Genomic DNA, 12,905 nt, shown 5'->3' with positions numbered 1-12,905 from the left:
GGTGCTTGATGTTAGCCTGCAGGTCACAATGAACCCTTCTGACTTTCAAATGTATGAATAAAAACCTTCTATGAAAGTCTAATACTTTTGGTTGCAGAAGACAGAATTTTTATTTCCTGACTTGAATAACATGGTGTTCCATCAGCTGAGCTAAGGAAAAAGTCTGCTGTTGCTCTACCAAGTTTGGTTGCATAATGTAAACACAACTAGATAATACCGATTCCTAAAGAAACTCTGAAATTTGGATTTTTAAAAATTTTTTTATGGTTCCAAAAGAAAGTGAAGAATGGAAGATGAGACATGTTTGTAAAGACAAACAAAGCTGTAGCTGGCAAAGGGCACAAAGCCCATTTTATCCCAACTTGACCTCTTGTGCTCTGCTAAGCTTCCTTTTCCCAGTAAGCTCACTGCATTAGCACAAAGCCCTCATATTTCCTACCCTCTCACTACAGCATTATAACCCAGCAAATTCCAGCTTTGCATAACCCAGCAATCTTCCATCAAAGGAAATGTTTAATATCAGGCATGCCACTCTGCTTTGTAAAATGCAAAGCAACTGATTGTAACAATGGATTCTGAGCTCTCTCAAATCGGACTTTTAACCCTTCTGTTCTTCATGAAGACATGACTCTCTTTGTATTCTCCCTCAAAATTTTATGCGCAAGTCACTTTGTTATCCTTTGTCCTTTTGACTTCAGTTTTCATAACATTCGCAACTTGCACTTCACAATACTATTATGACAATAAATAGATATATGGTGTTTAGTAGAGGCTTTTCTTTATGCAGTTTTAAGTTTTTTGTGTTACTGTTTTTTACCATGTGAAGCCCAAAATGGTAAGACTGATGGGTACAACTTTCTAAGGTGATTGTCTCTTCAGTATGAGCCACAATGATGCTCAGAGCACTGGAGCACCTCTCCTGCAGGACAGGCTGAGACAATTGGAATTGTTGAGCCTAGAGATGAGAAGGTTCTGGGGAGATCTCACTGTGGCCTTCATGTGCCTTAAAGCCGCTTATGAGAAGGACGGAGAAAGACTTTTCATATGGCCACAGAGACAGAACAAAGGGCAAAGGTTTTAAACTGAAAAAGAGCACGTTTAGCTTAGATGTTAGGAAGAAATTCTTTGCTGAGAGCATGGTGTAGCACTGGATCAAGTTGCTTAGAGAAGCTGTGGATGCCCCGCAACTGGGGAGTGTTCCAGGCCAGGCTGGATGGGGTCCTGACCAACCTGATCTAGTGAATGGCATACTTGCATATGGCAGAGAGAGTTGGAGAGAGAGAATTTTTGAGATACCTTCCAATCCAAACCATTCTGTGCCTTTATGGTTCTGTGATAATAAATAGCATTTTAATCTTTAATAGCAGGTTGACCCAAAGCTGTGGAAGTCTCTTTCTTTCCTTTGCTAACTTCTCTGTGTCTGAAAGTTTTCAGCTCATCCCCTAATCTTTTGCTATAATTTAAAAACAATTGTGAAGACTATAGTTAGATGACCAATAAGAAATACGTATTTTTCTGTATTCCAAAAAGTATTTTGCTTTTATTTTATTTGTTTGTTTTAAACCCTATAAATATTCTTGTTGGGAAACTATTGTGTAATTTATATAATTTAGGTCTCTAAAAAAACCTGTTTTATCTGTTTTGGTAGAAGAAAAGTTTAATAATTTTTAAATTATTCAGGAGATAGAACCTGTGCATTAGGTAATGAATCATTCAGCTCTCAAATCAGATTTTGGATATCAGACTCTCAGAAAGGTGAAGTATGAGCAAAAAAGTCTGGAAACTACTTGTTTGATATAGTCTGAATTGTCTCCAATCAAGCCACAAAACCATTAAAAAACCCCAAACAAACTTGCAGTACAGTTTTAAACATTCAGAAGACAAATAACCAAGAAAGCAAATAAACAAAAGAAGCTAAAGAAAGCACAAGAACAGATAGAAATGCATCAAACTAGTGTCACCAAAGAGGTCAGTCAGTGGTAGTTGTCACTGTCAGCTTTTTAGGGCAGAAAGTCAGTCAATTTGTTTCCTTTTTATCATTTTTCTGTTCGCTGCTGTGAAAAGAGGAGACACTTGTTGCTAATGAATTTCTACATGCCATTATATGAGCTGCAAGATTGCTCACAGGAAAGGGTATCTATGCAGATTTTAGGAAAGTGAGTATTGTTTTAATCAGCAATTCTTTGCAAAGATACTGAAAACTGTTGTATGGAGAAGTTCAGATCACAGACACAACATACCTGAAGATACCGTTACAGTTGCATCTGCTTTCTCATGGTCTTGCTGCAGTATGGTGTTGAATTTTTCCCATCTATGAAATGTTAATGCTTTGGTAAGTGCATAGGCTGTCATTTGTTGTGTAAATTTGGGTCAACTGAGGCTGTGGTATCTCTTCTATCTACTGTGATGCACTAAGTTGGAGGAGATCACTTTTATGGCAACAGTTACAGCATCCTCACTTGACCATTTTGAGTTTGAGTTGGACTCTTAGGAGGCTGATTACAGCTGCAGGAACAATAAGATAATGTCAGATTTTACCCCAAGAGTGCTGCTCACTGTCCCTGTGATGTTGAATGTGTAGTGCTGGTTCACCTGCAGCTCTGCACTTTGCATGCAGGCTATTCCTTTCATACTAAAATTAATAACAAGTCTAAATGCAGTGTGTCCTCCCTTCTGTGCAAGTGTGAAGGCATTTATCTAGTTTCAACTTTAACAGAAATTAACATGAAGTATGCTTTTCTGTGAAAACTTCTGCCCTATCTGAGTTTTGGTGATGTTTTTTGTTCCTGTTTTTATTTGAAGCTCTGATTCTGAATCTGAGGAGGAGCCAATTACAGAGGAGGAGTTGGCCAAGTTGAAAGAAGAGGTAGAAGAAAAAAAGAAACTCATTGCCACACTACGAAACAAACCATGGAAGATGAAAAAGAAGTTATCTGTCCTGAAGTATGGTTTGATTTCCATAATGAGTATCTGCTGTCCTACTTTGCACTGTTTTTTCTGAATTTTCATTTTAGTTCTGCACCTATTCACAAAATTAACTCCAGACCACCTCTAGTCTCTCTTCCCCAGGAGGTATTCTCACTGCAAGCGGAGGCAAATGGTGTTGCAGATCAGGGCTTTCTTGTCCCAGTAGAGCTGAAATCAAATATGGAAAGCTAATATCTTTTTGTTTGCAAATTTTCCATTACAACACAGTGCAAAATCTTTTCTTCAGTTAGATCAATGTTGATGAATTCTTCCATTGGCGAGATTAATATCTCTTTAACATCTCTCAGAAAAATGATGCAATTGCAGGATTACCTCAAGATTGCTAGAGATAGATGAGAGCATTTTTCTCTCTAGTCTGCCTTTTAGGAAAGGAAAAAAATTAACTCATGAAAAAGCAAACTCTTTGGAAGCCGAACTTGTACTTTCATGCATTTCTATTTATGCAGCATAGAAAACTGTATTTTGCTCTAGCAAACCTATATTGCTATATTTGCTTGGAAGCCAAAAATTAAGTATTCATTTAAATTTAAATTTCCACCAAAAGTAGACAGAACTTTATTCTTTTGACAAAACTGCTATGCTCCCCTGTTTTAGGTAACTCATTCAGTACAGCAGTGCCAATACACCCACAAACATGCATCAGATGAAGGATGGTCTGTTCTTCAGAGAGTTTTTAATATGAGCAAAAAACACAGACATGAAAGATGGTGTGGAAAGTCTATAGATTTGTTCTTTTAGAAGGTAAGGTAATTTTGGAAAGGGTAAACTTGCAAAGAGGTAATGAAAATAATCAAAGGTCTAAAAAGGAACAGTATCTAGGAGATGTAGAGTAGAAACATTGTGAAAGTAAGAGAAATTTCACAAAATATAAATGAGCAGATTAGATCTTGTATAGTCTTCAACTGAAGGATCTCCATGTACATAAACTCGTTTGCAGTCTTCCTATGGAGAAAGCTTTTTGTAGCCATTCTTTTATCCCATAATTCCTAGAAATTCCAAGGAACCTTCCTGACTTGGTATGTCTTGTAGACTATTGTCCATTATTGCTTTTCCACGTGGGCAGTGATGATGCTGCAACATGTAGCTCAAGCTTGATCAAGAGACTCTTTTGGGTCTTGGGATATCTGGCAAGAAAAGCTGGAACAGAGGCTATTTTTTCCTCTGTATTTCCAGTTGTGGACAGTGATATTGAATAGAATTATTGTCTATTAATACAATAATTCACAGAAAAAAATCGTCTTAGACACTCTGCTAAGGCTCTTGGAAGATGGAGAGATGATTTGAGACAATAAGCGCATCTTTACCAGGAAAAGAACTGCCTGAACAAACCTTCTATGGTGAAGTTTCTACATCAGTGGACCAAGGAAGGGCTGTGGATTTAGGGAGGACCTCTGTAAGGTCTTTGATACATGTCCTGGGTGTAGTGCTGGCCAAATGCCAGTGCACCTACTAGAATTATTTACTCATTTGCTGCTGTGAGATAGGGATTAGGAGGAGAGCAAAGCAGACTCAAAACGTTAAAGGATATTAAAAAATGTTATTAACAGAATTAAAAGAAAAATAATAAGAAATCAGAATAAACCTTCAGAACACTTCTCCTGCCCCCAGCTCTTTTTTTTTTTTCCACAAACAACATAAAAAGACAAATCTGGTATTTTCAATCAGTTTTCCACTTCTAAAATAATCTTTCTTCAGTCCACTTAGGCAGAGGAATGTCTCCTGCCATTCCATGGAGACTTTTCCAGAAGAAACAGTTCTCTTGTGGTTTGATTTTTCATGAATAGCGTCCACTGGGAAATCTGGCATCATGAAGATCCAATGGTTTGGTAGTTTTCCCACTACAAATGACCTACCATGGGTCATTTCACCTTTTTGGGGTACAATTTTAAGGACAAGCTGTTTTAGTATAGAAACAAAATTTGTTTTCTTTTATCTCTGGGAAGAGAGGTTTTCTTCTTCTATTGCTGGGGCAAGGGTTTCTATCTCATTTCTTTCAGTTCAAGCTTCTCATTGGATCACAGCTACTTCAACAGCTGCTTGCTTCAACATGGGTGCCTCTGCTCATGGCTGTGGTTAGAATGCTACACCCCCACAAGGCATTCCATGAGTTGCAGGTTAAGAAAGTCAGATGTATCAATCATATCTTCACCATAGCCTTACAAGACAATTTCAGCCCAAGACTAAGGCGTCTCCTCATTCTCCTGCCATTTGGGATGTAACTCCTTCTTTACTGACCTTGGTGTCTCTATGTTGTTTTCTTAATGTGTCTCCAACCTTTCCTTTTTTCTCATTCAAGAGAGGATTGATGTCTGCAGGTTTCATCTGTGCACTAGAAGAGTTGATATCTTGCCTGGGCCTGTAGATGACCATGTGGCCTCTGCCACTCTGCCTGCGTGGCTGTTTCCTGGACCCTGCCATGTACAATTCCAGCCATGGGGTTGCTTTCTATGCAGGGCTGCAGGGCTGCCTCTGTTCTTAGCGGCTTGATTTTCTGCGGTACCAGCAGGATTGCTTGGCAGCTCATGGCTGGATCAGGACCTGGTTCGGCTCTGCCCAAAGTCGAGCAGAGCTGGCCTGGCCTGCTGGCCATGGCTGGAACTCAGTGGCGGCAGAATCTCAGCTGAGTGGTGCCACAGGCTGAGCCAGCTGGGCTGTGTGGCAGAGCAGAACCAGGTCCTGGCAGTGCTGCAGCACAGTGGGACCTGGCCTGGCCCTACCAAGCCCTGTGGGCCGTGTGGCAAAGAGGGGCCTGGCCCAGCTACTGACCAGTTACCTGTTCAAAGGCCAGAATCAAGAGATCTTCCTGGGCCTCATTCATCTTTAGATGTGTTTTCACAGAGTTATATTCAGCTTTCTTAAGTGGTTTAACAGGGTGTCAACGTTCAAAACTAGCCAGCTGATTGGTTCTGTCAGGTCTGAAGGAAGCTGACAAGGTCCTTACTATGAATCACTTCCATAGCTCATGGATTTTTTTCCTTAACTAAGAACTAAACTAAGTTAAACTACAAACCCTTTCTCTCCAAATTGTAAGGATATGGATTAAATGGGTGGACTGTATGGTTGCTGAATTGTCTGAATGGTCATACCCAGAGAATTAGTGGTCAATGGGTCAATGTCTGCTTGGACATCACCGACAAATAGTGTCATTCAGGGGTTCATATTGGGATCAAGGCAATTTAATGTCTTCATCAATGACATAGATGGAGGAATCAAGTGCACCCTCAGAAAATTTGCAGATGACACCGAGCTGAGTGGTGCAGTTGATGCATCTGAAAGACAGGATGGCATCCAGAGGGACATAGACAAGCTAAGGAAGTGGGCACATGGGAATTTAATTAGATTTCACAAGATCAAGTGCTCTAACTTTGTTGGGGCAATCCCCACTGTCAATATAGGCTGGGGAAGGAACAGATGGAGAGCAATCCTTTGGAGGACTTGAGGGTGCTGATGGGTGGAAAGTCAAAGAAAAGCCTGTAATGTGTGTTTACAGCCCAGCAAACCAAATGTGTCCCAGACTTCATCCAAAGCAGAGTGGCCAGTAGTGTGAGGCAAGGGATTCTGCTCATCTAAACCACTCTAATGAGACCCCATCTGGAATTCTGTGTGCAGATCTGAAGTTGTCTGTTCAGGAAAGGTCACTTGAGCAGGTCCAGAGGAGGACCACAGAAATGGTCAGAAGACTGCAACAGCTTTCCTATGGAGACAGGCTATGAGAGTAGGGTTGGTCAGTCTGGAGAAAAGAAGCTCTGGAGACACCTTGTAGAAGCCTTTCTGGACCTAAAGAGGGCTTTTAAGAAAGATGGGAGCAAATTTTTAGAAGAGGATGTGGTAATTAGACAAGTGGTAATAAAACCTTAAAGAAAAACAGTAATAAAAACGTAAAGAATTTTGATTTAGACTATATTTAGGGGAGATATTCTCTATGGTGAGGTTGGAGATGTACTGGATGTAGCTGCCCAGAGAAGTTGTCCAAGGGATATTCTGGGAGGTGTCCAAGAACAAGGTGGATGGTGGTCTGCTCAACCTGGCCTAGTAAAAGGTGTCCCTGCTCACGGCAGAGGGTCTGGAAATAAGTGATCTATAAGGTTCTTTCCAGCCTAAACCATTTAATGCTTTTCTGATCCCAAGACATACATACCAAGAAGCAGTTATAGAGTGTGTTTTCTAGGGTCCTGCTTTCATAATTCTTTTTTTGGAGCCTAAGTTCAGCTTATTGCAAGACAAGACTGGAGTTTTTATGCTACTTCAAGTAAAAAAATTATCTTATAAATGGGCACTTTATTATGATAACTTAACAATAGTATCAGTATATTTTAAGGTATCTGTGTTCTGTATTTTAGCAAGATTTATTACAGAATCATTAGTTTGATAGATTGGCATTGTTTGCATTGTTCTTGTACAAATGAGAAACGGACACATGCTGGCTGTGAGTGCCTTAAACTTTTAAATTATTAGTGTGACTTTTGAATAACCTTGTGTTAGCATTTCTGGTTCTTGAAACTCTTGGTGAACCATTGTTAGTAGCAAGTATTTCTCCCTGTCATCTGCTTCTTTCCCTGTGAAGGATTTAGAATATCATGGGGTGTGTGCTGAAAAAACCAAAACTATCTTCTTACAGGTAGAAGAGAAAATTGCCCTATTCTTTGTCTTTTAGCTTTCACAATTTAGAGATACTTCATTAGAGATTTTTCCTCAGCATTATGGTAAATGTTACATAATTGTATAAGCCAACCACGGCTTCCATGTTTGTTATATACTGGCATCTTTTTTTTCCAAGAATGGAAAAGAAGTGCTATTCAGTAATATTCCTACACACGACAAAACAAGACCAAAAAAGTACTTTTTAAGATATTATTTTGAATGGTTAATAGTAACATTAATTAGGATTTTTCATTTTAAATATTTTTTTTAAAGAGGTGTTGTGAGAACAAACAATTTTGGGGGAAAGATTTAATTTTTACTGAAACTCGTGTTTTTTAAAAAAATGACATTTTAAATTTTAAAAATTGTTTAAGCATTTTCACAGGAACATTTTTTCATGGCTTGAGCTGTATAGGGTGGGAAAGATGATTTATAGTTAACAACGATTAATGTGTAAAATGGTAAATATTTTTCTTCATTCTTTGGAAAATGCATGAATGAACAATAATTTTAGAACACTCTGCAGAAATTGCCTTCTGCCAAAACATGACCGAGAGTTCATTGCAGAAATGGCATTCTTGTAGAACTACATTGGCAATTTAGATCAACTCTAACTTCTAATTTACATCCTGTTCTAAAATGAAACATTTCAAACAGCCCATGATTATTCTCTGAAGAACCTGACTTGGTGAGGATACTGCTCTGATATGGTGTCCCTCTGTATTTTGAAGTTGAGCTGTATCGATTCTGTCAGACTCTAAGCTCACCTTGAGACATCATGGTCAGATCTCCACAGGTCTGGAGATGTGAAAAGAGAGAGAAAGAAGATGTGGAGAGGGGTGAAAAGATGTTACAACATCATCCCCACTCTCCTAGGCCTTAAGCAATAGACTTGCTAGGTTGTGTGCTGAGGACACACTGGTCTGTGCTACTGTATATGGGTATATGAGTGTATACTGTATAGAGTATATGAGTGTGCCTCAAGTCCAGACTTTCTATCATTTCCAAGACAAATATTCTTCTTCAGAAGAGTTTTCTTTTAGTAATTTTCCCTCTACTGGTTTACATAGTTTATGAATAGTGTTGCTTTGCCTTTTCTATGGGAGATGAGAACTTGTGACATTTCTTCTTATCACTGCCTGCTCAGGTCAACACAAAGTTACATGAAGAACCACAAGGTGATAATGACCATTAATTATTACTTGCAAGACTGAGATTTAGAATGTGGGGTAAATTGATGGATTGATTAATTGATTGGTTGACAGAGACCCTTGGGAGTCAGTCCTGAAGGGCAAAGGAGTCCAGGAAAGCTAGATGTGCTTTAAAAAAGAAATTGTTAAATATTCAGGAACAGGCTGTGCCCAGGAAGACAAGCCATTAGGCAAAAAGGCCAACCTGGTTAAACAGGGCTATTGGGTTTGATTTCAGGAAAAAAAAGATAATCTATTGTTTCTGGAAGGAGGAACAGGTAACTTGGGATCTACCAGGGTGTCACGAGTTCACATAGGGAGAAGACTAGAATGGCCAAAGCCCTACTAGAACCTAATTGGTTTCCTCTTTTAAAGACAATAAGAAGTTTCTAGAAATACATTTTTAATAAATGGAAGGCCAAAGAGAGTCTCCATCGCTTGTTGAATGAGTGACAGGGAATAAGAGAAAGGAAGAGATACTTAATGTCTTCTTTGTCTCAGTCATCAATATAAAGACCAGCTGTCCTTATGATACCCCTTATGATTCCTTGAGTGGGAAGTTGGCGATGGGGAAATGAGTGAAGCCTCCACAATCCAGGAGGAGATGGTTAGTATCCTGCTATGCCAATATGACATGTACAAGTCTGCATGTCCTGATGGATTCCACCCCACAGTAGTAAGCGAACCGGTGAAAGAACTAAACCACTCAATTATCTACCAGCAGTCCTGGTTAACTGGAGAAGTTTCAGCTGACTAGAAATTAGCACTTGTCTACAAGAAGGAACAGAACAGATCTGGGATGGTCAGTTCCAGGCAATTTATGGAAAATATTATCCTGGGTGACAATCAGGAGATCAAGCCCAGCCAACACAGATTGAAGAAAGGCAGGTTGTGGTTGTCCCAGTTTATTACCTTCTATGACAAAGTGACCTGCTTAGTACATGAAGGGAGGCCGTGGATGTCATCTATCTAGATTTCAGTAGACCATTTGACACAGTCTCACAAAGGATCCTTCCAGAAAAACTGACTTGGATGGGTGCACTCTCCAATGGGTTTAAATTAGCTGTTTGTCTGGGCCCTGAGAGTGGTGGTGAATGAAGTTACATCCAGGTGATGACCACTCACTCGTGGTGCTCCCCACAGCTCAGTTTTGGGGTCAGTATTGTCTAACATTTTTCTTGATGATCTGGACATGGGAATTGAGTGCTCCCTCATTACATTTTGAGATAATACCAAGTTGGGTGGGAGTGTTGGTCTGCTTGAGGGCAGGAAGACTGCAGAAGGGCAGGCTCAATCAATGGGGTGAGGACAACTGCAGGAGGTTCAACAAGGCCAAGTGCTGTGCCTTGCAGTGGGGTTGCAGCAGCCCCTGTGCAGTGCTACAGTCTTGGGGTGAAGCAGCTCTAGAGCTGTTCTTCAGAAAAGAAAGAAACTTGAGGGTTGCTCTTTGAATATGAGCCAGCTGTATCCCCCGGTGGCCAAAAAGCGCAGTGGCAGCCTGGCCTGTGTCAAGAACAGCATGGCCGGCAGGATAAGGGTGGTGATCATGTCCCTGTACTGGGCTCAGTTCTGGGCCCCTCACTTTAAAAGGGACGTTGAGGGGCTGGGGCCTGTCCAGCAAAAGGAAACGAGGCTCCTGAAAGGAGTAAAGAACCTGTCTCATGAGGGACAGCTGAGGGAACTAGGGTTGTTTAGTCTCAAGTAAAGGTGTCTTGGGGCGACCTTGTTGATTTTTGCAACTCGCTGAAGGAAGGCTGTGGGGAGTCAGGGGCCTGTATCTGCTACAGTGCCTGCACTGAGAGGACAAGAGGAAATGGCCTGAAGATTCAGTTTAGATACTGGGAAAAAGTTGACACTCTTAGGGTGGTCATGCACTGAGATAGGGTGCTCAGGGAGGTGGTGAGGTCACCATCCCTGGAGCTGTTCAAGAGGCATCTGGATCTGGTGTTCAGTGATGTGGTTTAGCGTTTTGGGGTCACAGTGGTAGTGCTGGGTTGATGATTGCACATAAGGTCTCGTAGAACTCTCCCCCAACCTTGACCATTCTATCATTCAGTGATTTTTGAATTAGAAGAAAGTACAAAAAACCCCAAAAACTGATGGGCCAGAGCTTCAGCTATTGCAAACTGGAAAACCTTCAGAAAAACATATCCTAGATTAAGTCTGAGGGTTGGATTTTGGGAACTGCATCTCTGTTTTTGCATTTTTCTGCCTGAGTTTTGCCCTAATATGAAGAAAAAAGAAGGGTTTAAAAGCTGTGCTGCCATGTTTGCCTCTGGTATACTCATCTCTCTTCCCTTATTAGTGCTCATAACACTTTAGATAAATTTTGTGCTATAAAAACACAGTCCATGAGTAACTGGGTAGTTTATATCCAACAGCAATGCTTATTATTGTGCCATGAAATTAGAGAATTGAACACAAGAATCCAGAGGTGTGCCAACTGTGTTCTCTAAAGTGATACCACAAGACAGTTAGTACACTACCAAAACAAATGAAATAACAAGTTATAAAAAAAAAGACTGTAAAATATTAAGTTTAGGCTTCTTGAAGGACTTCCAATTAAACACACACCATAAGGAAATATGTGAGAACTTTTTTTGGCCTAGGAAAATCAGAATCTGTTCTTCACTTAAAATTATAGATTGGTTTGGATTGGAAGGGCCCTTAAAATTGAATTTATTCCAACCCATATGCCATTGGAAGGGACACCTTTCATTAGAACAGGTTGCTCAGAGCCCCATCCAGCCTGACCTTGAAGACTTCTAGGGATAGGGTATCCACAGCTTCTCTCGACATCCTGTGTCAGCACTTTACCACCTTCACAGTAAAGAATTTCTTCCTAATATCTAATACAAACTTATTCTATCTCAGTTGAAAGCTAGTCCCCCTTGACCTGTCACTACATCTTCTTGTAAGAAGTCCTTCCCCTTTCTTGCAGGGCCCCTTCAAGAGGTGGAAGGTCATAATTGGGTCACCTTGAAACTTTTTCTTTTCTAGGCTGTGCAATCCCAGCTCATTCAGGCTTTCCTTATGAGAAGCTCACCTCATCCTTCTAACCAAGTTACTCTAAGAGCAACTTGGTGTTTCTCCTTTGGACTAACTCCAACAGCTTGATGCGCTTCCCTTTTCCACTGATGTGGTCACTCCATTATAGCAGATCACATGCTAGGGACAGAATATATTTTGATGATTTTTCAGTATTTTTGGGGCATAATTAATTTTCCTGCAGGACTTAAACTGCCCATCAAGACAAATGAATTGGAAATAAGATATTTTATAAGCATACAAACCCAATATAAGGTGCTTGTGTGAGATGATGGAAATTTCTCATCTTTTGTTGCACTCTTTGTACTCCCATCAATCAGTACTGACATATCACATACTGACAGTCCTGGAGGCCAGAGTGGTTGTCTTGGAGGACAGCTAGGTATTAAATAACACTATAATTTGCCACTATTATTGCTGAACTGTTTTTCAGGTGAGCTGTGCCTGACAATATTTGTTTTGAAATCTGCTTTCAGCCAATGTTCTAGGACTTACAAAAGTCCTGGACAATCAACAAAAGGTTTTTATTGAACTTTTAAGTTTTAGAGTCTGAGACCTTCCTGAACTGTGAAAATGTGATCAACCCACTCAAATTGCATTCATTAGCAACAAGCTCTAAGAGCTGTAATGCATCCTCTCTGCGGCACAGAAGTGCCTGAGGTACCATACACCTAGCAGTTTGGAAGCTGTAACTCCACACCTTGCATTAATAATTAACTCAGGCTTCTCTGTGGAATTAATTCCTGGCCCTCTGAAACATTTATTAGTTCTTACATCTGTGATTCAATTAATAACCTTTCTCTAAAGCTTCTTTAAATTCACAGTTAGCTAGTAGGGGACACTTTGGCCTATCTTGTGATACAGATAATTTACCTCTAACACATGATACCGGTGATTACAAACCTTGTTTTTGTTTGTCTGTGTAATTTTTGACACAGTGTTGGTGAAGTCTCATTACTTCCAAGTGGGCATGAATATGTATATATGTACTTTTTGCTTTTGTTGTGGTCTCTAAAGTATTTCTAAACCTTGCTCTGT

General features: G+C 40.1%; 1 protein-coding gene across 1 annotated transcript in view; it reads left to right on the top strand.

Annotated features, from left to right (window-relative positions):
* The window catches only part of TMC1 (transmembrane channel like 1), a 65,923-nt gene that overhangs the window by 11,284 nt on the left and 41,734 nt on the right, over window positions 1-12,905 (top strand). The window contains exon 4 of the mRNA XM_033085034.1: window positions 2,803-2,943. Coding sequence (XP_032940925.1) covers window positions 2,803-2,943 — 141 coding nt within the window. The remainder of the gene's footprint in view (window positions 1-2,802; window positions 2,944-12,905) is intronic.

The sequence above is a fragment of the Catharus ustulatus genome, chromosome Z (genome assembly GCF_009819885.2).
Source record: "Catharus ustulatus isolate bCatUst1 chromosome Z, bCatUst1.pri.v2, whole genome shotgun sequence".
In the NCBI taxonomy this organism is placed as follows: Eukaryota; Metazoa; Chordata; class Aves; order Passeriformes; family Turdidae; genus Catharus; species Catharus ustulatus.
Note: the sequence above shows the minus strand (reverse complement) of the source record. Positions and strands in the feature narration are given on the sequence as shown.